We start from the raw sequence: 27,500 nt of genomic DNA on the forward strand, positions 1-27,500 counted from the left end.
GAGAGAGAGAGAGAGAGAGAGAGAGAGAGAGAGAGAGAGAGAGAGAGGTGGTGGGGTTTGTATACTCCCTTTACCTCTATCTTTTCTGTTTTTTGTATCCCTTGGGAAATTTAATAACACAGAACAGACTACTGAACAAAGTAGATATAGTAGCATATGTATAGATCTAATACATGAGGTATGCAGGCAGGAAGATTGCCATGAATTTGGGGTTATCTATTTTATATAATTAATTTGGAGCTAGGGTTGTAGGGTAAAGAATTAAGAGACAATTTTAAATGATCAAAAACTACGCAAACAACACAACAGCCACCTACATATTTTCAATAATTATACATGATTGATAACTACCTTTATCAACATTACCTCACCTCAAATACAACTCTGTCTAAAATATCTTTCAATTTTGTGTTTCTTAATGTCTTTGTGGTTTTGAAAATTGTAATTTAGACTGAGACAATAGCTATTTGAGACCATAAGTTGGCTTAATCTTTCAAAATTAAAAATAGTTTTGCTGATATTTATTTAAATATTTAACTTTTATTCCAATTTTTCCCTTTGTTTCCTAGAAAATAAATGTTTTACTAAATATTCCAAAATGAGAAATTTCTCTTGGGAATAAATATTAATTAAATTCCCTAACAGTAAGATGAAATAACTGCAACAAAAGTTAATTATTAAAAATAAAGTAGAATGCTAAGTTATCATCATTGGATTGTTCCCTCCTTTGCAGTAGGTACCTAGTCATTTGTGAATGACAGTGTCAGTGTCTGTTTTGTTTGTAAGCATCCTACAAACAGTTAAGATGTGGCCAAGTTGACATTATTTATAATATTAATTATCATGAAATAATTCATATACATTTTTGTGAGGACAATCTACTGACAAATATCTCATAAATTAATGTGTTTTGAAATGTAATAAATATTGTCAGCATTAAACAGAGTGTCTTTATAGTGATTGGAAATCAATATAGCAGAATTAATTAATTTAATATTCTAGGTTTTCACTAGTCTCTGCTATACTCTCTTAAAAGTTAGTTTAGTTTCTCATTATAAAAGCATGGAAAGGTAGGAACAGTCTTCTATAAAAATATACTTGAATGGGTCACTTTTCTTGTGTTCTGAAAACTATAAATAATGCTATCTATTATTCTAATATATTTATTACCTAACATGTGCCATTCAGTAATTGATAAATATATGACTGAAATGTGATGTATCGAACTATAAAACAATGGGAAAGGCACTTCTCTGGGAATATTTTCCTTATTCATGTTAGCCTAATTGAATTGTCGCTATTGTATGTAAAGTAATGATACATACAGAACGTCTGAATCTAGTGATTGTACACCAAAATATGTCAATGACCACAAAACAAATATAACATGGACACAGCATTTGCTGCTAGGAACTTGGTAAGTATTACTTTGCTACTATAGAACATTAGGAAAGAATTGTTATATTATCAGACTTCTTGTCTTTCTTTACTTATTCTACATAATTCCTGTCTCAAAGTGAATTGTATACATACTTGAAAAGAAGAGAAAAATTTCTTAGGATAAACAAGTACATCGTTATCATCTGAACATGCATAAGGAAAAATCAATCAATAGAGAAATAGGCTACCATGTTAAATCAAATACTATTCTGAGATCAGAGAAGATGGGCTTCAACAAGTACTAAAAGTATATGTATATACCTTATATTTGGTAATTCAGTGATTATAGAAATATCAAAGAGATATAAGTTTGCCTAATTTTTCAAAGTAATTTTCTCATAATAATGTCTCTTTCATTTATGTACATTGATTAGAACTACTGAAACTATTAAATTTTTAAAAAATTAAATTAGGCAAACAGAGTGATGTCCAGTTAGCAAATTTTGTCTCAAAAATTTGGCTTTAACAGAGTGAAATGATAGCCTATATAATACTAAAAATCTCTACCAATTATTTAGGTGACTGAAGATTAATATCCAGAGTATGAAATATGCATTTCAAATCTAAAATTCCACTGTTATGCAAGAATTTATCCTGTTTTGTTAGAGCAGTGTTGTTCAAAAGCATTTGACTGCATTTTATTTTTGGTTTAATATTGTCATATTATAATTAGCCTTATAATCAGTTCTCACATAACGAGATGCATAATTCAAACTCAATATTGTATCATTTGTGTTTTCCTATTATTTATTTTTTTATTTTGCTATAGTGTTACATAAGTTTCTTTTCTCACCATAATTACAAAATTTCAGATAGAGCAACTGGAGGGAGAAAGTATGTATCTTGACTTTCAACTAAGGGAAATCAGTACAGAGTTACTGGATAGCATGTTCTTGAGAAGGACACTATTTCAGTGAGTGTACGGTATGGACGTAATTCTTCATCTCATATCTGACAGCACAGTATTTGGGAAGAGAGCAGGGCAAGCAGAAGTCCTGAGAACACTTCTGAAATGATTTGCTTTCTCCAGTCAGCCCACAAAACCAATCTTTTCATCACTTCCCAATGATACTCTAGGCTTATGAATCCAACATAACCGGACTAATGCATTCATTATGTGAGAGCTCTTATGATCTAATTGGCTAAGGAAATGCATCATGTCACATACACACCAGAGGGTTGCTGTCCTAACCAATTTGCTCAACATCTCTCAATTCAGTCAGATTGGCAATAGTTATTAACCATTATAAACATAAATTGTAATTCCATTTTCATCATTTAAATGTTAGTTTATGGTGTTGAATTATTCATATTAGTATCTTCCAGTGACAACAGTAGTAACAACACTCTACCTCTATGGAGTGCTTAGTTTCCCAAGTAGAACTGAGGGTCCTTACATACAGTCCTTCATTTACTTTTTCCTTCCAACAAAACATGGGAATATTCTCAAGGTCATTCTTCAAGGAAGTTAATGATTAGTTTAGGCACCATGAGAAAATTGTAGGTCTAGATTTTAAGCGATTTTGTAATTGATCCAGTGTCCTTTCATTTAAATACTTACAATATTTCTTGTGAAAAGTTTGATCCTACTAGTGAAGATACAGTGGAAAGAGGCAGTGTATCAATCTGGCTTTGCACTCTGCTCTGAACATGTAAACATGACTTTATCAACAGTGAGGAATCTGATGCAAAGTATTAAAGAAAGGCTTGCTGTGCTGCAATGATGACAAGCAGAAATAGTGGTGCTGTTCTGAAACACCTGTGTCATTCAGCACTTACATCTACTATGTAATTTAATGTTCTCATCCATTCTGCAATCATGATCTATATTTTCACAGCTGGAAGAAAGTTAGCCATAGTAGGCATATCTTATAGAAGTTATCTTTCTGTAATTGAGAAAGTTTGGGACTACAAGGTAGACTTTGCTTACATTATTTTGTCTTATTTCTGTTACTTCATGCAACATATTTTTTCTTTCTTTGACAATTTTATACGTATATAGTATGAGTTTTAATGATCTTTCAAATGCATTTTCAGCCAGATCAGTCTCATTACTCCCTCTCTTCTCTATCCGATTCTTTTTCTTTAGTTATTTTCTGTATTTGTGACCTATTGAGATTAATTGGGGTTGCTTTAGTGCACATGGGTGAGGAGGTCTGGAGTCTGGGCAATTATTCAGAATATTTACCATTGAAGACAATGATCCTTTGAGGAAAAATTAACTTCCAATAGTATTTTAGGAAAGAGTGAAGCCTCTTTAGCATGTTCTTGATCCATGATGAAATGATGACTAACCTGGACTTGTATCTATGGATGCGGAGACAACATGCGTACAATGGCCGTGTCGTATCCAGAACACAGTGCATCCCAGAACTCCTTTCTGTCCTCCAGTTCTTTACCCTCTTCTGTCCCTTCTTCTGCACTTATCTCTGAGTCTTGAAATGGGCAATACAGGTGTTCCATTATGGTCTTGAATCCCAAAGTCATTTATTCTTAGGGGTTTGACCAGTTATGAGACTCTGCATTAACTTATGCCCACTGCACTCAGAAGTTTCTCTTGTGAGGACTGTGACCAGCACTAAACTAGGATTATAAACATAACTCTCAAGGAAAACAACCCACAGAACTTCATAATTTTTCTACAATGTTTTCTAATATTTAACTCTTAAAAGCATTTAGGATTTGTTTTATTAACATTATAAATGAGGGGATCAAACAGCACTGTCATGACAATAAACACGTGTACATATTTAGATGTAAAGTTGATGTAGTTCAAAAGTGACCTCTGTGTTCAGATTTCTCTGTCTTGTGAATATTTAATTATCTTTTAATCAAATGGTAATTGGATAATTAGTGAAATACTATGAACAATATCAGAAATGTAAAGTTTTGGTACATTATCTTATTATACATTTTAAAGGTATAGGATGATGTTATTCATTCTAGAGATATCTCCCATTAGATGTGGCAAAGAAAAGAGAGCATTTAGTGTTCTTTTATGTTTGCATTCTGGTGAATCTAAAAGTAAAAAAGTCAAGGTCACCACAAATTTTTATGAAGCATTTATTTGAAAAAATGCAACAAATTTTTTATTCTGAAATGAAAAATAGATTTGGAGGAAAAATATTATCTTCTTAGGTAAGAGAAATAGATTGTCCATCACATAAACATTGCATAATGCATACACATTTAAATATTGGATTATTTAAAATGTCAGAGTATTTTAGTTATTATTAAGGATATTAGCTATTTCTATCATATTTATTCTACAATATATTTTTTCTTTTTACTGCCAGACCTTGATAACTTTTTTGTCTCTTACCTCTCATCTCTTCTTTTATGATGGTAATCTGATTTTTATAAGGAATCATGATTTTTTTCTCTTACCAGGAACAACAGAACAATATGCCAATCCAGCTGTGGTCATTGTTTGTCTTTGATTGGTTATGCATGTCAAATCATATGATTAAGGCTCAGGAATATTCAAGAGGGGATCTTTTGGGCTTCACCTGATAAAAATTTTGCTGAAGGAAGAATGTCCTCATCTTTAAATTTTATCAACTGGAAGAGTTGTTGCATTTCACTTGGTAATGTGGGGATGTAACGCCACAAAGAAAATATGGCATAAATTTGGATTCTAGACATCGCAATGACTTCCCATCCTAAACAGTGCATTTCAAACCTTTTGATGCTAAGACAACTCTTCCTGCCTCCCCAGAGTAATATTGTTTAGTTTAAGACTGTTTTTTATTTATTCTCACCTTCCTGCTCTCTCAAGCATCTTTGTTTATGCTTTGTAATGTACTGATAAAAACACCAAGATTTTAAATTTGTGGTATTGTTTGTAAAATTTAAGGTTTTATTAATGTTCATCATCATTCTTTTAAATTTCTTAAGTTATAGGAGTCACTAAGACCTTTTTTATTTTTCTTTATATATTTTAAACATGGGATCCAAACATAAACTTATAGATTGTTTCTAACTCCAAGTCTATACAACCACCACCCTTTAATTCTTTAACGTTTATCCATTTTTCTCTAAGCCCTCTCTACATGGATGTTCAGTATTGATTTAGTTTCTTTGTCTTGTGGGCTTCATGAAAATAGACTATGAGTACTTGTTATTTCATTGGCCTTTACGTTTAACGAATGTGTTTATTACTCTAAGTGTATGCTTAGTTACTATTCTTCTGTTCCCAAAAATCTTTTTAAAATTCATTCTATTTGTGTTCACATATGGGTAAGCGCACATGAGTTCTGGTTCAGCAGAGGCCGGAAGTTCCGTATATTGCTGGACTTAAGAGTTACAGGTGGTTGGGATCTGCCTGTGTTGGATACTGAGTGTCAAATGCAGCTCTCTGGAAGAGTAACCCATGCTCTTCACTTCTGAGCCATTGCTCCAGCCCTGATTTTCCACTGACAGAAACATTCCAGTGTGACATTTTTATCATTGCAAATTGAGGCCCACTAGATAAAGTGATAAGACTTCTGAAGTCTCTGTTGAGGGATGCCAAGCTAGCTCCCGTGTTTATCTGTGCTCACAATGTTTGGAGCCAAAGACAATAGTTTCCTTTGACTGAGTCACAGCCTGAAAAAAAATGCTATGGCTGAAGTAATATATATTTATTTCTGTGAAACAGGAAAAAAGGCTTATTCGGGAACAAAGAATTTACTTGAAGACCTTTCCAGCCAGAGCAGAGAGGATGAGTTTGTTTTCCAACCTGCGTTTCTCGAGTTTCAGAAACACAGTATTCTGTTAGGCCACCAGGCTAGTGTGGCAATGTTTAGATATTACTTCAATCAAAAACTGTATTCCATTACCCTAGAATCTGTGTCAAACTGTGGATTAGGTTAAAGGAAAAAAGCAACAAAAGCTGCTGGTGGTTGAAAGATTCTAAGTATTTGGCTACATTACTGCATTGCAGGCATGGACACGTTCCTTGAGCATTTTAGTTTCACAATGTACAATTAATTAATTGAGTCAATCTAGCTAAAACACCAGTCTGGGTTACTGTCTGCACTTTTAATAAATCCTTTGAATTCTCTTGATCTGGCTTGTTTCGAATCCTCTCTGTGCTCTGTAGCACAACTTTCCCAAACCCATAAAACTTTGATTAATGGAAGTAAGAATTAAACTTGAGATACCTGAGTTTGTTTCTCTCCCAGGCTTCTCTGATCTCGGGGTCATTTTCTAATGTACCTTGGCCATTTTCTCTAAAAGAAAATGATAAATGAGAATAGAACTGTAGTTTTAAACCATGACTGCCCTTGCTTTTACAAATCCATGTATATAACTTTACGTTCAAGCAGAGTTATGGTTCCTTTCCTGGAAGTATCCAATGCTTCTTCATACTTCTTCCCTTTATCCATATGACACTCACAGACAACATGCATGTGTACAAGTTAGGCAGAAAAAAAAAGTGGGACAAAACATGAAAGAAGTTCTCCACATGTGACCAATCCCTCTGTACAAGCTTCCTCCTGTAACGTTAAAGTTTGGTGTTATGGATTTGTACACCATTGAGAAATTTACTCATTGATTCTGAAGCCTCTTTCATTAATGAAGGCCAGTTGTCTCAGTTTTCCTCATATTCCCATACCCAGATTAAACTGTAACCAGAAATGTAAATTGGGGTTCTCCTATTGTACACAGAAGTTTACTTTTCTCCTCCTCATCAATGTCCGATTGTCTTAAATCTCAGTAGATTTCTCCTTCTCAGGAGTTGTTCTGTACTTCTCAGTAAATACAGCAAAGCAGCAGAAGTACTGATAGGAACCTGTGCCTGTCTTTTCACTGGAGTAAGGCTCATTGCTCCTCACCAGTGTGGAAAGTAGCCCTGAGAGGCCATGTTTTCATCCCTGTACTGCCTGAGTAAGCTGTCATGCTGAATTGATTCATAGGTGACCAAAGTTTGGTCCTGGGGACCTGTGCATGGCATGGAAAGAGTGCCTGCTCTGTAAAAAGCTGCATGGGAGGCTAGATTTACATACCCTAGTGAGAACACTTTGGCTGGGAAATGAAACCTGGTCAAGGGTATGTTTCTTTAAGTCTCCCTTTACCTTGTATTCCAAAATAGGCTGGAGGTAAAGGAAGACCACTGTTTCTACCTTAGACCACAGCTAAATGACCCAGGAATCTTTCTTCTTCAATACATGGAGGTGTAGATCAAGATGTTTTTGTGGTAGTGAGCAACTTTGATCATCACACAGTGTCTCTGAAAAAATATGAGAATATCTACAGGTCACGAGAAGTTGACTTATGTCCTCCAGCAAATGCTAAAATGAGAAGTGCAGAGAGATCGTTGATTGAAAGTGTAAGCTAGACAGATGCAGTTGATCCTCCTACACATTTTAATTTACTATTGTTAAAATTAAATATTTGCTACTAGTGATTTTGAATGTTACAGAAGAGGGAGTTTTTCCACTTGAGAAGTTTAAGAGATAAATAATGTTATAATTACATTGCCTGTAATTAACATTAAAGCTGGCATGGTTCATGTACAGTGACTGAAATATAAGGCTTTATGTATTATCATGCAGGAGACTCTAGGAGTGGGGGGTCATGGGATAGAACTCACGTTTTCCCTGTCCTCTTTGTAGTTTACCACTGAGTTTGAGAGATTATTCTCTAAGACTCAACACCTAAAGAATGTATTTTTTACATTGTTCAAAGCTGACCTCTGCTTTTCGAAAAGTTTATCTGTACTTTTTCATCTGTTTAGAAACATACATTTTTGGTTAAGAGACTGAAGACAATCTCTCTTTGTCTTTTTTTTTCCTGAACTAAAGAGGTTGAGATAAAAAAGAATGACTGCTTTAAAAGTCACACATGGCTGTAATTTAAGATTTTTTCCCCTCTCATTGTCCGTAACAGTTGAAAGAAACCTTCAATGAAAGTTTATTAACTAGGCCAATGCCTGAGGCAATAAAGGCTCATTTACTACCAGTTTCTTGGCTGTTTTTCTTCTTCTATTTTTCGGTTAAACTCATAGCGTAAGATAATACTTCACAAAATTAAACCTTTGACCTTCTGTAGAGTTAAGTCTCCTTTGATTAGATAAAGTAACAATTTATGGTCTAGTGGAGGTTGCACATGAAATGAATAATGCAGGAGACTCCGTGTGGACTGAGAAGCTATTGCTTTTGAAAAGATGAATGCTGTTTAAAGCAGAGGAAGTCCACTTAAGTGTGTTGTCTTTATTCACAATGCACTTCAGCAATATTTCAAAAGGTTTTACTTCTAAAATAAACTTATATCTGACTTTTTTCTTTAAAAAAAATCATCAGAAAGATTTCTGGTAAAATACTGCAAATAAAAGTTTTGAGCTCCCTACAGGATGGTTGTACATATGATAGGGCCCTATAAATCAGACAGTACAAAGAACTAACTGAGTGGTCCTGTTAAATATATTTGGGAGGGAAGAAATAACTTATTTCCCAAAGATGCATATCAAGATGAAAAGAAGAATGGAGATTGGTAATAGCATTTTTTTTGGACCTGTTAACATGGCTAAATAAAAAGAATGTTTAGCTGTTTTAAGTTAGGAACATAAGTAAAATACAATAATGGTAAGCTGCGTCTCCTTTTTGAGCAAGTTCATAAGACTTCAGCTTCTTAATATTAATAACATAATGTAACCGGTGTGATAAAAAATGCTATGTCAGCCATTTCTTGAAGTCACACTACAAGTCTGAGATATTACAATTGTGAAAGAGTGATCAGAAATGAAATTTTTGGTAGGTGTTTATGTATCAAAATGAATTTGCTTGAAAATAGTTTTGTGGAAAAAGTGAGAAAAATATCAAATATACATCAGTGGAAACATTTTCCTGACATGTTAATGTACCACGGAAGAGATGGACATGTTTATGAGTCAGATCTGCTGCTTACCTCTGTCTTAGCTCAGAGGAGACAGAGGGCTGTGCAAGTAGTCGCGCTCGTGTTCCTTGCAAAGCTGCTGTAATTAGCTGGTTGTTTAAATTACTAATTGACATGCAGAAGTTGAATGCCTAAGAAAGTGTTTTAGTTTTAGTTTGGTTCTTTTTCAATTAGCTTAAATTATTTAAGGTGAATAAATCTACTGCAGTGATTTAGTTTCTTTTAATAGAATCTCGTGGCATAAAACAAATTAGGTCAAGAGCCACTGGATGAGGACAAACCTGGATGCTATTCTCAAAGTGAAAGCATGTAAGGAAAGTTCAGGATTTGCTCTCACTGTTATTCTGAAAACAAATACAAGGTACTAACAAACAACGAATAAGTCAAAATCCCCAAAGTCACATTTATCTTCCTATCAGAAACAAACATCTTTTTCTATTGAAATATCTTATAGCAAAAATGGAGAGGTGAATAATAGAATACCCATCTGCTCTCTTTCCAGGTGATCTAAGATGAATATGATAATCAGGCTCTGTAAGAGAACATTTTTATTCTTGAAAAGCAACAATGTCATATTGTGATCAAGCTAAATTCGCCTCTCACACATTCAAGGCGTTAAGTAACTTCAGAGTGATTATAAAGTTGTGCTAAGACAAAGATTTCATTAGCCTCAGCCTGACACCCCCCACAGCTTGTGGACCTCATCCATTTTTCTTTTGAACATTCCCTATCACTCAGAGGGGATGGGGTCTGTCCTGTCAAAATTCATCTGAATTGTTTTTTTTTTTTTTTATTCCCCAAGGTCCAACTGTAGGGCTCTTGATGCTTACTTTTCTAAGCATTGTCTCCATTCAGCTGCTCTTTGCAAACAAATGAGGAAAATCTCCACCTTATAGGCTGACTGGGTCCCTCCAGAAAGGCTGACATACCTGGAAGAACATAGAGTGGAGAATATATTATCCTGGGTGTGTTGGCCCCTGTGTACTTCTTGTCTGTTACTCAGTGATGGGAGTTATAAATGTTCCCATTCACCCTGACCCTGAACTGAATTTTCTTGAGAAAGACAAAAAGCAATGTCTATAAATATTTATGTGTCTCCATGACTGTACAATCCTCATGGGGTCTTTTCATGAAAATATTTATGTTATCAAATCAGAAAACTTTTATGTCTTTATTTTTCACATATTTCGATGTCTTTGGATAATTTTCTCTAAATAAGTCTCAAATTTAAAAGAATTTGTATTTCTTCTCTTCTCTCTTCCTGTCCTCTCATGGCCTCTCCTCTCCATCTCTTTTCTGTTCTCTCCACTACTCTCCTTTCCTCTTCTTTCCTCTCTTTTCCTCTCTTCTATCCTCATATCAAACTGTAATCCAGCAGAGCCAAAAGGGTGCATATGCATTCTGTGAAGAACAAAGATAAAAGGGGGACTTATTGAAATATCAAAAGAAATTGAGACAAAGTAGAATATTTGAGATTATTTGAATTCAGATGCCAGTGAGATGATATTTCTGTAAAAAAATAAATATGCTTGTGGCATTTTTTACTTTGCTCATCAACCTAGTCAAGCTCAGCAATCCATTACCTATTTGCTTCTTTGGAAACATCTTTTTCAAATGTAATACTCTGTCAGTCATACTCAGGCTAGTTAGAACTACCTGCCTAGGCTTAATTACTAGGTTATTTTACTTGATGGCTATAAATATTAGAAGAAATGCTAGGCCATAGAATGACACAAGGAAGGTAATGCATTGTTCATTAAGAAATAGAAAAGTACAGTATGGGATATCATGCTTCAGTGAAAGTTAGAGTCAAGTTTTGATTTCTGTTAAAGTGCATAATGAGAATTGTTTCAATTTTGAGTTATGCAGAAGACAATATTCATTTTGTCATGATATGCACTAGATATAGGATTCAGGCAATATTATGAATGTTGAATTTCATCAATACTTCATATAAAAGAGTTTTGTAAACAATTAAATGTGAATTATGATTCTCTCTGTAGCAAATATATTGTGAATTTTATGAAGCTGTCATCAAAAATTTAGTCAGATTTCCCTGCCATCAGACATACTTGTGCACTTATTTGTCCGTCTAACCCTGACACTCCATAAAGTCTATAAGCTCTAAAGTAAAGAGATGGGTCTTACTGTGGCTTGCTGGATTCTCTTCTGTTCTCTTTACCTTTATCTTCAATGGATTCAGAGCTGCAATGTGACCTAGATGAGACCTTGCTCTGACACTGTTTAATGGTGTGATGCTATGGAAAAGATTACCATCTTTGTGCCTGCATCTCATAGTCAGGAAAACAAAAATTAGCTTTTTCTAGTACCCATATTTATAAGTTGAGTCCCCAAGAGGTGGCTTAGTAATTATTTTCTAAAAAGAATAAGGTTAAAGAAGAATAAGAGGTACACATGACATGCTAAGCTTGCCTTTCAACGCAGAAGCTCAATTCTACTGAACCAAATTAGAGTAATTTAACGCTTTTTGTTTATTCTGGTTTGTCCTGTTTCTCTGATTCACTGATCAGAAGGTGCGATTTTCAAAGGCCCCCATTAAAATGCTTCAGTGATTTACTCATGGCCAAATGGCATCCGCATGGTGTTTGGCCCTCTGATACCACTGAGGTGCTAAACCCTTCATTCAGAGTAACTGGAAATTTTAAACTAATGCTAGTCCTGGTATCTATTTATCAGTGATTAGCTATACAATAACACTTCTTTTAAAATATTGTTTCAATGAAAATATAATTACATTTTTTTCTTGCTTCCTTTTCCTCTCTCCAAACCCTCCTCATTCCTTTTTGTTCAATCTATTCCATCCCCCACACTGTTTCCTGACTGTCTAAATAATACCTGTACAATAACAACATCAATAGACATTCTAACTGCTAACTCAGAAGGAGATAATATGTTTCTTACTATATGTTTATGTACCTTTGTGAGGTAGCTTTTTTTTTTTGGTTGATATTGTTAGTCTAAACATTTCTAAAATCTAATTCAATCAATTGAAAAACTGAAAACTGGTATAGAAAGTGTTTCCATTAGTGGCCTCAGGGATCAATTTTCCTTTTCTCCACAGAATACAAATGTGCTACAAAGGGCAAGAAAGTCAGTCTAATGGACATTAAGAGACAAGTTCACGCTGAAAATATTCACTTTAACCAGATGCACAATTAAGTTTCTTATTCTAGTAGCTTATAATTTCTGCAATTTAAGCATTTGAGATGAGAACAGACATGGTTCAATCACATTTTTAATTTATTTAGAAAGTAATAAGAAATAAAATAACTGGAGATTAGTGTCAGTTTTTGGACAGCTGGTATTTAAATAAGGATAAGAAAAACGTAGGGTAAAAAAAAAAAAAGATACTGGTGTTTTCAAGTTGCTGTATGGAGCCAAGAGTCCTGTGTCTTGGAGTGATTTCAATTGAGTTGTAATTCAGATTCATACAGAGCTTACAATGCACCTTCAACATAGCGTTTCAAAGTCTTTAGGAACTGTCAGGAGCAGAAGGATTGCCTCACAGTAATGAGTGTTGAATTGAACTATGCTTTTTGATGTTTTACTTTCTGAATTGAATTGTTAGACAAGATTAATTGCACACAGTGAGAGTTTTAAATGAATGACTATGTAAAGCATTAGTTCTTCTCTGTGCCACTTGGGGAAAAACTAGCTGGAAGGTTTAAATGAATAAATGTATTTAATGCACAAAATGCCTGGGCTAATTTTAAAATTCCTTTACTAACATCCTTATTGAAAATAGAAACCCAGTTTATTCATGTCTTGGTTATATTGCTCTGGTTGAAGTAATTTAATATTCCAGCTTTCTACTAATCTTCTAGTTCAACAGAAGTAAACAATAGCTTTCATAAATTAAAAATGCACTCTTCTAAACATGCTTATAAGATTAAAAAAAAACAAGGCTGTAAACATTTATGACTGAAGCAAACTAGATTGTTCAAATCCTGCCACGATGCATCGTGTATATCAATATGGCACTGATATCAGTTAGAATGCAAACAAGCCTTTAAATGATGTGCCCCTTCATTTCAGCTGGAGAAGCCGCTTCACACCATCTGCCTATCAGATGGTTAGGAACCAGGACTGCGTATTAATGCCACATGTTCGATTTTCCTCCTCCTTGTAATGGTTAGATTCATATTGCTAATAGCTGTGCATGAGCACTGTCGAGGAAATTTCTGTGACGGTGGAGTGATGAGATATTTATAACCCGCCTGTCTCCCTGAATAATCAGGGGGAAAGAATGCCAGACATAAATAACCTATCAATTCTAGAATATTAATAATAACTATGCTTGACCATAATTTCTTGCATGTTTAAACTTGTTTCTTCTGGGTTTTAGTAAGCAACATAGACTAATAAACAGTGGGTCATATGGAATATTTGAATACTTACCATCTCTTCAATGTAACATAACTTTTCAACCATTAGGATTTGAAAAATGCATTTTATATGGAATTCAATGCAAAAGTAGGCAGCATATCAAACATTTGGAAGTCATCTTGATGTCTTTGAAACCAAAGATCAAAGATTGGGCTTTTCAAGTTAATGAGCAAACAAACAGATCAGAGAAAGGATTTGACAGCAATATGTCTTCTTTATTGATATTGATAATCTACAGTTGTAATCTTCTACTTATAACTAAGGGCACTAACTTATTTGAAATAAATATAATGAGATACTTATTATTTTTTAAAGGGTGATCAGGATAGCATAATGGCATTTGAAAGAATTTAAAGGCTATTTAACAAAAGTTGAAAGCAGAAAATAATTGTTCTTTTTGTAAAGTAATAGGATGTGTTCACATAGTAACAATGCTTGCTTCCCTTCCAAAATTTAGACCCATGGTATTGTATCTGAAATACCAAGGGCTTTGAATCAACACAGCACACAGAGTTTGGATTCAGTGATTATGTGATAAATTGATCCATGAAGATGGTCTAATCAAGACGTGTGCTAAGATAGCTAAACAGCTACCTTCTAAGACCTTTGATAGTGGTTTAGCATGTTTAGTGAATAGAATAAAGGAGTTAATTATTTCTTACTTTAAGAACTCATTTTTTAAATTAATTCATCTGTTCATCTTGTTATCTGTCTTCTTATATGGATTATTTTCAATGTAATCACTTTACATTCCAGTTGGTTGGTTTGCTTTGGCTCTTCTCTTTTTATTAGATAGATATAATGAGTTTATATTTCCATGTTGAGTTTTAAACATTCACTTTTGAAAGTCATTGCAATAACATTCCACATGGCTAATAAGCATTCATTATTAAACAGAAACACTGTGTAAATTTTAGTATAAATTTCTTACCAATTACTTTTATATAAAAATAAAAATTTCTTACATTATATTAAAAAAATCTTTTGATAACCCCCCACTTTTTTGTGAGATACTGGATTAACTAACTCTGAAAAAGAAAATTAGCTGTTTTGACTAGGACGAGTTAAAAGTAGTGGTACTGTGACATGTAAGACACTTTGGAGTGAGACCTGGAAGCAGGTGAAGCAGAACATTCGCAGAAGTCTGAGGTAGAACAAGGCTAGGCTCTGTATAGATACCACTAGAAAGGAGTTTAAAGAGAATGGTACACATTAAAGGTTACTGGTATTTTTCCAAGAGAATAATTATTTTTTTATAAAAATTTTGGCATGATTTGATTTCTAGGTGTTCTATAAATCATTTATTTCCCTGTCTCTTCTTCCTTCCTTCCTTCTTTCCTTTCTTTCTTTCTTTCTTTCTTTCTTTCTTTCTTTCTTTCTTTCTTTCTTTCTTTCTTTTTTTGGAAGTTAATTAGTGAACAGCATATACACCACAACCTCTACGTAAGGCTACAATGAGATTAAAACTATACTTTCATTAGAGACAATAGGTTCAGAGCATCTAAGGATTACCTTGAAGATTTGAAAGGAAAGGACCACTGAAAACCAAAGGAAAGTATAATAATAATGTAAGGGGCTGCCAAATGGCTTGTGATCCTCTAACATCTTAGGTGCAGAGAACCTATGGAGAGTTGTGTTTTATATTATATTAATGAGAAATTAAAAATTAGAAATTAAATTACTATCCCTTGTGCATTCACATACAATCTAACACAAATAAAAAATGTTCATGTACTTTTTAAAACACGGTTAGATTTACTGCTCTATTTTTCTTGTGGCTGTTCAAGTGATCAAGTCTGAGAATGACTTGAGCTTTCAGTGACAGGTTACAGCAAATACTGTAGTAACATTTGTTGTAAGTATACTAAGAATCTATCCATAATCTCTTGATTTTATGACCCAAAGATGTAGCTGTAATCCCTCCTCCTTTAAGCTACATCTTCTTCTCTCATATATATATATATGTACTAAAAGAGACAGCAAAGGATTATGTTGCTCTTCCTACGTCATATATAAAGACTGCTAGATGACAAGATGGTTTCTGTAGTATTATTAATATTATAATATGCAAATACTGAGCCTAAGATTTTCAACATCAGACCTCCTGAGTCAGAATTGTAGATAGATGTGATGTATCTATGTGCTTATTTTGAAAGCTCCATGATTGTTTCTGACACATACTTGGAAGGTAAATTCTTGTCCAGTTGGGATAAGGCTTCTGCACAAAGTCAGAAGAACATGTTCAAAAACTTAAGTCAGACAACTTGACGTAATCCACTTGGGTAACTGAAATTTGGCTGTATGTTTGGGACATAGAAGTTAATCTGTCACTCGGAATGTTTCCACATGTATTATCATGGAAGTGTGCAATAAGAAGCCTGATGTAAAGTGTTACATTTGGTTCTAACAGCAGACATTGAATGCTTTGATCAGGCCGTTACTTTCTATGTTCCTCTTGAGTTGTATGTGAGTGAAAGATTATAGGTTGGGAGAATGACAGGTGTTAAGAATGTGAGGTGTATATGTTATATGTACATACTATGCTCAAATTTAAATATGTGCATCTATTGTACCTTCAGCTTTCATCTGTAACACAAATTGGACTCCATGGTTTATAAAACAGAGGCGTACAGAAAGCTGGGTGGATAGTAGACTAGGGGATGAGTCTCTGAAAATTTGGGTGAGAGGAATGAATGAATATGACTAAAACTCATTGTATAAAATTGTTTTTTCCTTTTATTTTAAAAATTATTTTATAATTATATTATTTACTTCCTGTTTCTTTCTCTAAACCATTCGATATACCTTCCTTTTAAATTCTTAGCCTCTCTTTTCATAAACTGATATTACATGTATGTATGTATGAATGTATATGTGTGTGTGTGTGTGTGTGTGTACATATATATTCCTAAATACAACCTTCTCTGTCTGTACAATTTTATTTATAACTGTGCCTTTGGATGACGAACTGGTGTGCTTTTTTATGGAAAAGTCTATTTTAAAGAAGGTGAATCAGAGCTTATGGAAAAAGACATAAAGTCTGTAATTGCAGCAGTGCTGGATATGGACAAAAGTGGTTGAATTTAAGATATAGAAAATCAAATACAAGAAGGGTTTGTAGAACCAAAATCTGTAATTGTTTCTTATACCATAATTTCCTACCCATGATAAAAACCCTTGGAGAAAAAAAGAAATGTTATATTTCACGTCAGTCAAATTACAGTAAATGTGTTCATGTTCATGTGTTTATATGGTTGAATGTGACATATAAAACTTTTGGAGTTCTAGTAGAATTGTAAAACTTGGAAACAGTATGAAACAGATTTGCAACAGTAGAATATATTAAAAGTATTTTTTAAAGTAGTTAGAATAATTAAAGGATTAGGTAAATAGGAATAATCTAGAAAATGGGAGTAAGTAACCCGTATTTCTTCATGAAAACTTACACTTGAATCTTGCTTACAGATGAACAGGATATACAACAGGCCTTGGCTGTAGTGAATAGAATATGCTATTCTTTATATAGTTTTCTCACCTAATCATTATGTTTCTTCTTTGGGCTTTGTTTGGTTTACACAAGATGAAACTATTTTCAAAATGATCTGTTGGTTTTCCCAAGACCATTTCCTAAACAATTATGGACTGTGTTATTTGGAATTTGTTGAGTGTTATGTAATTGCCTCTTAAGTCTTCATTTTTGAATGCAATTACTAGAGTCTCCTTAGCATAAAGCCAAGCTGCAGAGCTGCGAAGAGACATAAATTGGAGAAAGTACCCACTAGAAAATAGAAGAAAGGGAAAAACAAAATGTTCTCCTTTGTTAAGGCAAAAATCAAGGGGAAAATATTTTTCTGGGAAACACACAGAGGATTTAAAGAGTACAGGAAAGAAAATATTCTGAGACATCTTTGAAGGAAATGAGTAATCGAGGAGAAAATTCAGTCATAGGAAGATGAGAGAATCTGTTCAGAGTGAGACTTGAAAGGCAGTGAATGCTCATGGTAGACCCAGATGAATTCTTTGAATTTAGATCAATGCCTTTTAAGGAGTGGTTATGAGCTTTTCAAGCAAACATCTGACCTGCACATCCTACTGACTTAGGGTAAAAATGCTCATGGCCCATTTGTTCTGATCTGAAGAGAAGGCAGAGTCTTTTATGGATCTAGTTCATAGCAAAGATTACCACCAAGAAAGATTTCCATGTAATTCTATGGGGAGCAGCATTTTGCTATGGTAACTAGGAGTAGTGATTAGTGGGGAGGAAGTGGTGTGGTCATTCTTTTTACGGGAGTGTAAATAAATCATTCAGATAAATGTAGAAGGCTTAAACACAGTGCTCAGAACTTCTAAAGCATCAATGTGAGAAGTGTGCAGGGAAGTACACAATATCCTTTCACAGATAGGTAACATTCTATAACTTGCAACCATTATTCATATTTCCCTTGGTGTGTCAATTTTGTCAGATAGTGGATGCCAGGCTAGAAGAAATCAACTTGGTAAAAGTTGACATATTAAGAAGATAATAAATTTTCTGTTCAACATTATCATCTTGCTACCTCTATAATTGTATTTCTGATTACTGGCATTTGCATTCTGGTATTCCAACTGTTGACCTCAAATTCTATTTTTAGATCATGTCTATTATTATAAGCTATTCCATAAATGATCAGAGTGTATAAAACAAGAAGAGACAATGGGCAATCTAGACCTAAAATAGCATTTTAGACTTTATGTTTTAGTGATCAGAATATACTTGTGTCACTAAAATCAGCACTTATATATTTAATAAGTGGTAGTGAGTTATTTGCTAAACTGCTTTTGTATTTTATTTTATTATTTTATTTTATGTCTTGAACCTTACAACTATATAACACTTAGCTCCTGCCACCGAATAGCTCAATATCTCGGAAGGAAAACAAATGTACATGCAGATACACATAGTAAAATGTTTTGGGTACCAATACAAAAATGAAAACACAGTCCTTATAGTCAGAGGTAAGAAGGCATCATCATAGCCCAGGGTATGGAAGTTAAGACTCCAGAATATGAAAAGAATTTCACTAGGAAGTGTGCAGCCATGGAAGCAAGTTTAGTTAAACAAAACATGTAGAAAGTTGATGCTGCAAGACCATGTGTGAGAAATGGTGGCATATTCAGAAATGAATGAGTGTGATGTGGTATGGTAAGGAGACTTTGGGTACCAGAAATAATCTTTGTAACTAATCTGTAGTTCCAATTTTCTGTCTCCTTCTGGGCACCTATAGAGGATGCTCAGCAGGGAGTGGAATGTTCAGACTGTATCGAAAAGTTCATCCAGTCCACATTTCCACTCCTATGCAATATGTGTTACTTTCCTGCTAATATTCAGATCAAGAATTTGACAAGCATCTATTCCCTTGTGTTAATGCTGCACTGGCAGGTTTGGAGTAGAAGTATATTATCAGTATTACGTAAAGGAATCAGATAATCTAATATACATTCGTATGTGTGTTACAGGAAGACTTTTGAACAATTACACACAAAAAGTCTGAATTTGAATTACTTTGCTTTTAATTTATTTTTTTAAGGTCTGACTGCAGCTGCTGCAGCTGCTGCAGCTGCTACCAATGCAGCTATTGCTGAAGCAATGAAGGTGAAAAAGATAAAATTAGAAGCTATGAGCAACTATCATGCCAGTAACAACCAACATGGAGCAGATTCTGAAAATGGGGACATGAATTCAAGTGTTGGTAAGTTGAATGTTCACGGACTATTCACATTCATGTATCCATAAAATTGTTTTTCTCATTGATGAAATGAGTATTTAAGATCAAGAGAATGTATTTTTGAGGATTCATTTTGTCTCTCTAGTATGTATACTAAGGAACTGGCAAAGTTATTTTAAACACAAGATAAATTTTACAACTATAATTTATGCTACAAGTAATGAATTGAGGCATTTCCTAATTCAAGTAAGTTTTAAGAATCAAAACTATAAAATGTTGAATGTAGATAATGTGAAAGAAATATGGAAATCCAACCCTACTTGTCATTTTAAAAAATCATTTTAATGTATTTATTATCAAGTAAGAAATTTATTTCCTAAATAGCAGAGTTTATGCATTAGCTATTTTTCTTTCATATGGGGTGCCTTTAAGATCCCTTGTGGATATCTGAAACCATGGATAATACATGATATCATATGTGCTTTGCTCTCCTCATACAGATAATACAATTTATTTTACAGATTAGCATTTAAAAGATTATAAATTAGGTGCTAACAAAATATGACAATTTCAAAATACACTGGCTGAAGAATTACAAGCTTTTACTTTTCTAGCATATAATACAATTAATACCAAGCAGTGCAAAATTTATGCAAAATTTATAAATGATTACTTAAAAATCTCAATTCAGAACACTGTTTACCAGAGGCAACAAAGACTACACAAAGATAAACGGTGACAGGGGAGATTGTTAGCTGAAACCTTCCAACATTGCCAGCAATGTGGATTGTGTTTTCATGATTCCTTCTATATGCAACCATTACCAAGACATTTCCCATTTGAAAAGCACATTATAAAGTTTTCAGGATCATCTGGCTTCCCTTTGATGTACTTTCACAGTTATACCAAATGAAAAATTTTTACCTATGCAGGCTAATCACTTGGTTTCTGAAAGGCAGCTTTAAGTGTGAGTTAATTAATTAATTACTTTTTTGCCAATGACATATTTGTAATCTGGGCATTGGTGTTGCAAACACTTCATTCTGTTCCTATTCTCTAATCCTTTCCTTAACAGTATAGAAGTGAGGCTAAAAATATAATTTTCCAAGAGAAAATTGCATTTTGTAAAGAACAGGCATATTATCCTGTCCATCAAGGCTCTGGGGAACACAGATGCCTACTACAATTCAATAAATTTCTCTTCTCCAAGCAGCACTTTAACATCATTTCTTATGTTAATCAATAAGTCTCTGTTTTCCACCCATTGAGATGTAGTTATAGACATATGATGAAATGTTATGAATTTTAATAATTATTTCATTGAAGTTTCTCATAAGCACCTACTGGAAAAGAACATAAGGGTAGTAAGTTATTTGAAAAATGTAAACAAGCACACACAAAAACAGACACTTCTGACATGCATATGAGAAGAATAGAATTTCTCAGAAGAATCTCTTGCTGGCAACTGAAAAGGGCTGGATTTTGAATTGAGAGTAGCTGATGGTGAGTATTCTTAGGGCAGTGAAAATATGGAGGACCAGCAGAAGAGATGGTGCCACAACAAACCCCCCTCAGGGATACACAATGCTCACACTACTTGACGTCCTAGAGAGATGATCAAGGAAGCAGAAAATTGCTTAGCTTCATTGGTACAGGTCACTTTAGACTTTAAGTCAAATCAATATTGAAGTAAAATAAAATAATTTTAAAGCTTTCGGTTTTAGAACTGTTAAGTTGTAGAAGTACTTTAAATAATTTTTTTCTATTTGATGCTGAAACATACCAACTTTCAACACTTATAAAGATAAGTGATCAGTGTTTACCTGGCAGAGATATAACAAGGGCATAAAGGGCGTTTTGTTCCAAGGTGAGACTAGTTCATTGAACTGCAACATTCTGACCTCTGTCATTTTCCAAATGGAGAAAACTTTGCCTACAACATTTGTTGTAGTGGGGGACTGTGTTCATGTCTTATCCCATAAGAAAAATAGTCTCCTCATCAATGAACAATGAAAGTAATTTTTAAAAATGGTACTTTGGGGCTGGAGAGATGGCTCAGCGGTTAAGAGCACTGACTGCTCTTCAAGAGGTCATGAGTTCAAATCCCAGCAACCACATGGTGGCTCACAACCATCTACAATGAGATCTGATGCCCTCATATGGGTGTCTGAAGACAGCTACAGTGTACTTACATATAATAAATAAATAAATAAATAAATAAATAAATAAATAAATCTTTAAAAAAAATGGTACTTTGATTATTTTCAAACTAGACTCACTACTCAAGTCACTCCTGATGGCAGATGCTTGAAGGAGGGATTAAGAGTAACAATGTAACACCTTTCAAAGAATCTTATTCAAAAGAAACCACCTCTTAATTCTCCTGAGTAGCTGAGCAGCAGTTAGATTTAAGAAACCAATAGGCAGAAGTTAAGAAGCGAATGACTCACAGTTAAGCATTAATGTGTATTTCATAATTTTAGTATGTATTAACATTTACCTAGTGTCCAAATTACAACCCCCTTTAATTATTTAGGTACTTAGCCTATTATCGTGTCTTAAAATACATACAACTCAAATATCCCATTATATTTTAGTTGGGAAATTAACTTTTTCTATTAGTCGAGAACTCAGCTGTTATAGCATAGCCTGAATTATCGTACATTCTTTTGAACCAAGAGAAGCATTTGCTTGTACCGCCTTAGAAGACTGTGAGAGACATTTTTGCATTCATGGATTGTTAGACTTATCCCCAAAAAGGGACACACATCATTTATATTGTGGGCCACTGTATCTGATTTCTGGGACACTACTGCTGTCCTCTTCATTCCATTCTTAACATGCTGTAATTGTCTAAGTATTTACGAACCTTATTGTCTTTCATCAAAACCTCCTTTCTTAGATATTTATTTAGAAATCATAGACAGTGAATTTTTGGTGGGAGGAGGGTAGCTACCAAGAGTGAAGGAACCCAGTGAAGGTCACAGCAAAGTTTGCATAGATCAAAGCAGTTGCTGAACTGAGCAGTTTTTGTGGCTCCAGGCTTCTATGAAGCCAGTTCTTGCCTCTTTTAAGTGGTCAATAGTAATTTGATTATGACTTTGAGAAGTGATCCAGATATTCTGAGCTTAACAGTAGAAGACAACTGGAAAACGACACGGTGATAATTAAAATCTGTGTATCCAGTGCTTAGTATGTCATTCACTGTGTTCATTTCTCGCGTAGTTTATTTCAAGGTTGCTATTACTTTTACTATTATAGTTTCTTCAACATTGTCCTCCTAGAACTTTTGTTTCTTCCTATATTTACTGCCATCAACAATAGCTTCCATTTTCGTTCCTCTTTTCTTGGTTATGTATTACTTCTGGAGCCTTAGAGCTGTGAGAAAGGCAGCACCTTACATTGTATTTTGTTAAACTTTTGAGTTTAGCTCATTGTTAAAATATAAACGTGATCTAATACACACCCAGTACACGAGGGCTGCATACATGCTAATGGGAAAGACTGTCCTACAGCAGGAATAGAACGTGTGTTGGCTTTGTAAGTATCAGTCATTGAGAAGTGTCTAGGAAGAGGAATTGAATTCTAGAATGAATCCCAAGGCTCTTACGACTGTGCTTCAGAATTCAAACTCTGTTTTTGTAATTTTTCCTGCCAGTAAGCAGTTTGCAGGAGTGACATCCTTCACAGAGGCACAGTTTAGACTTGATATATTGCTACTTAGTCTTGCCCACACCCAGTGATATTTCTAGTGTCAACTCATCATGTTTCCTATGACTTTTTGTTCATATTTTAGGCTTTCTTTTATAGGTGTATTTTTTCAATTAGTTAATTGTAAATAAATCTCTATTGCTCTGGAATCAAATTTTGTTTCTGGTTGATTTGTCTTGGTGAGGTAACTACAAAATCTTGTGAAAGATGGCTTTCACTGGCTCATAATGAGTTATGAATAATCCGTAATGGCTAAAATTAGCTAGGAAAAAAACATATTTTAGAAATCTTTAATGTTGACAAATAACTATTTTGCATTCCAGTTTTAGATGATAGCCTTGAGTCCATTTCTTTCCAAGAGGATGATGAGTGCAGGAAGAGGTGAGGAACTAAGGCTAGATCTGAGGGAGGCATCACCTTGCTGAGTAAAATATATGGTCATATCACCCTTCTCCCTCATCCACAATCAATTGGATTCTTTTAGTTTAATATTTACTTGCTCAGATGAGACGCTAGTCTGCACGGTGATAAACAGTCGGCTCCTGGCATCTGAAGGTGACCTGTCAGTTCCTATGGACAAATCCCCTGCTTACTGAAATGTACAAAATAAATCATTAAAGCAGGCAGGTGCTCATTCCCAGATTTAAATCACCATAGATTTATGATTTGAATTAATGCTTCATTTGGCCATAGAAATAGATACTGAGACAAATGATATGCACTGGTTGGGGTTTCCATACTGTAACCATTCTGATATTGATTACTGAGATGTCTTAGCAATCTCTTGTTTATATCAAGCACTATCTTATGACAGGTTTGCTGATATGAGCTACGTCCCAGATAAGGAGGAAAAATGTCTTGGATTCTTTTTATTGGCAACACTCTCCACAGAGTATAGGCCAGATAAATTACTATTTTTTCTTCTTTAACAACCAATCTGCATAACCAGCTTAAACATGCTGCTTGCAAATTGAAACTGGGATATTAGAAAGAGAAAATTTAAAACCATTGAACTCAAGGTCAATTTGACAGCAACCATAACTTTTCTTTTTATCTGTTTATCTTTTCTTTTGGCATTATGGTCATCTTTGAGGACTGTAAATTAATCACAATTTGTTTAATCTAAATAAAGGATCCTTAATTTTACTTCTGGTTTTGAAATGCTATCTAAATATTGACATAAAGCATCTCACAGAACATCTATGTTATCTAAATAAATACTTGCTAAGCCTAGTGTATTACTCCTTTTACTAATAAAAAAGCCAGAAAATTCACCTTTAAAAATACATGTATTAAACATTATTCCAAAGTACAAAGTTTTGTGAACTATAATTTACAAAGTGTTGAGAAAAGAATGAATTCTTCTCTCAACATTTTATTTGAGGAAAACACTATGTACACAGTTCAGGAAATTCACAGAGGATTCGAGAGGGATTTTTGCCAGTGGCTAATATCTGACTCATAGAACTGGTAAACAGCTATCAACAATAGTAGATTGCTGGCTTCATAGGAAATGAGTTCATATCTATTCAAAATATGATCTCAAAACAGATGTCCCAAGAAAATCACATTGTTTAAACTATAGTCGTAACCCCCTAACTGCTGTTATTACTTCACGGAAGTGAAGTCATCTCACGACTTCAATACTTTGTCTTTCTGAACTCTGTAGCATATGAGAAGGCCCGTGCTAGTTCAGTAAATGGCAAAACTGAACAAATGTCATTTGTATGAAGTACTTGGTTTTTTTAAGATTCTTCTCAAACTTGACATAGATAACAGGATGCAAGACTTTCAGGCAAAAATAAGAGCATGAGTTGAGTTGAGAACACATTCCTAATTCTTCTTCTTGTGTTTACTTTTCCTGTCCTACAACCAACAAAACACATTTATTAACAGGACAAAAAGAGGGAGACAAAATATATTCCCTAGTTGCCCATTCCCTTACCTGGAAACAAGAAAAGTAACCTTAAGAAAATCTTACTGATATAGAGTGATTTACACTCAAGTGATTTCCTATCTTCTAGGACACATGTTTATTTTGACGGAAAAAAATGATTTTATGATTTCAGAAAAAAAAAATCTTGGAGAACCAGAGACAGCAAATAAAAGGAAACCAAGAGCCAGGCCGCCATGCAGAGCTCTGCAGTTGCACATTGGATCCTGCCTTGGCAATGTTAATGAACCTCAAATCCTTCCTATAATTAGATGAGGGAATTGCTTATATTTTCAAACAGATGATGCTGCTATAATGAAACGATTGACAGGGAATTTAAGAGTGTCTACAGTAGTCATTTGGTTTCTGTTATAAAAAAAAGTTTAAAAAGAAGATTGGCTTTAGACATAGGTCCTAAGAGAGGTAGTAATTTACATACTGTGCTATGACAGGTGTCTTTGCAGAGCAAGAAATAGAATGGAAGACTGGAGAAATGATGGGCAGGTATAGCAGTTTTTTGGGGAGGGGTGTCCTGTGCTTAGTCTGCTTCAGTTCTTTAAAAGGGGCCGAGACTCCAGAGATGGATCCGGCTTGAGTGCACAGCTGTAACTGCTGATGAGCTAATTGCTCCTTATCTCTCAGCCCCATTCATCTTCATTTTTTACCAATTACTGAGAATTATCTGTGTTCTCAGTTGGATATGAGAGTTAATCCTTTTTGGTTAAGCTGGCAGTACTGTGAGCAGATTCCAAATCGGAGGGTGAAAAAGCCAGTGCAAGCTTGCTCTAAAAACATCTCCAGTTCAATGACAGTATCACTGCTTCATAGGAAAATCGCTATTGTTTAGTACATTCGATGTGGATTTTCTATTTGAAACTTTAACATGTTTTCCTAATAATAATTGGAAAGAGATTTCCTCTTCCCTGATGAGAAGGATTAAATGATTGTACCAGCCAAGGTCTAGTAAATATGATAGACACAAAACTACAACAAAAGTTTAAAATAGTTAGCACATTCAGAATGTAGACTATTTTAGAACTGATAATTATCCATTTATATGTAAAACTTTTAACTTCAGTCACTCCTGGTCATACATGGTCTCATACATGTTCGAGAAGTGTTGCCCAACTGCAAGCCTTTCATAAACGTCACATTAGTGTACTAATGGAAAGCAACACAAGCATCCCTTAAAAGTGTAGTAACTGCCATGACTAGTAATTCAATTGATTGTGAATAGGCCATATGGTGAACATCATTCCCTATGCAAAGGATGTCTTCATCTCCTGACATCTAATACAAAGTTACTCACCCCATCACTAAAAACAAAGAAAGGGATTAGGTTACTTTTTCATGAATTCTGATGCACTTATAAATATTTAATATCTCTAGCATTTCCCTTTACTAAATATCTCTTAAAAGATAATGTAAAGAATATAATAAACAGCTTCTTCAAATTGAAATTAGAAAAACAAACTTGATATGGCATTAAAATCTCTTATAGGTTTGACCAGGGAAATCACCTTTAGATATACTCATTAGATACATGGAGGAATATAGAAAATTTAGCTTCTACCTACAACTGAGCCAATAATGAATTCAAATACTTAAGTTTTTCGTAATACTGTGTATCTTTGTAAAAAGAAGGTTCATTCTGCTTCTTTACATTTTATTGACTTTGTGGTCTCAATAAAAGATAAAATATAACAAGACATTCTTTGTAGTGGTTTTCAAAATGAATGAGAACCAAAGAGTAACTTATATGTCTCAACAGGAACTGGTACGTAGAGTGCCGTTGTTATGAAACCATTACACAGGAGAGATCAGAATGAACAATGTTTACATTATCTGTGAGAATACCAGGACAGAACATTTTTCTTTGATTCTCTGCATCTATTTTCTTAATATGTGGAAGAAGTTGGACAATAGTATTTTGCAGGTTTACCATACAGGGAAAATGTGGTTATTTAAAAAAATATATTTAAAATTATCTTAGTTCTATGTGGCACAGGAACTGTGAGCCAGTCCAGCACATTGAATTGTTTATGCTTCTTAGATCATTTGGGGGAAGTGAGAGATAGCTTCATTGTCTTTCATTCTTGTTTTAAATCTTTGTTGTTATTAGTTTGTTAAATAATAGAACTGTCTGTGTTCACAATAGATGACTGAAGGGAAACTTTCCTTCTGCATTAAGACACGGTTTCATAATACTCTATCTCTTCTTGTACGTTAATGAAATTGTTAGACTATAATCAACCATTTGTACTACATTCTTATATAAGCTACTAAATATATTTTTGGTCCATAGAGGCCAAATCTTATTTATATAACATGTTTTTCTATTTCTAGAAGGTACAATGTATGTAGACAGTTTGAAAACAATAGAAATATGCAATACTTTTGTTTCAATATCAATAATGTTTGTAAAT

The 27,500-nt window shown here is 34.1% G+C and overlaps 1 protein-coding gene across 4 annotated transcripts in view; it reads left to right on the plus strand.

The window, feature by feature from the left end:
* Dach1 (dachshund family transcription factor 1) overlaps positions 1–27,500 on the plus strand; it is a 367,379-nt gene that overhangs the window by 169,139 nt on the left and 170,740 nt on the right. For 3 of the 4 annotated variants that reach the window (XM_028756542.1, XM_028756545.1, XM_028756544.1), the window contains exon 3: positions 19,293–19,454. The exons of the other annotated variant lie outside the window; for it this stretch is intronic. In XM_028756542.1, coding sequence (XP_028612375.1) covers positions 19,293–19,454 — 162 coding nt within the window. The remainder of the gene's footprint in view (positions 1–19,292; positions 19,455–27,500) is intronic. 4 annotated transcript variants of the gene reach the window in all.

This window comes from Grammomys surdaster, unplaced genomic scaffold (genome assembly GCF_004785775.1).
Source record: "Grammomys surdaster isolate TR1022 unplaced genomic scaffold, NIH_TR_1.0 126124, whole genome shotgun sequence".
NCBI lineage: Eukaryota > Metazoa > Chordata > Mammalia > Rodentia > Muridae > Grammomys > Grammomys surdaster.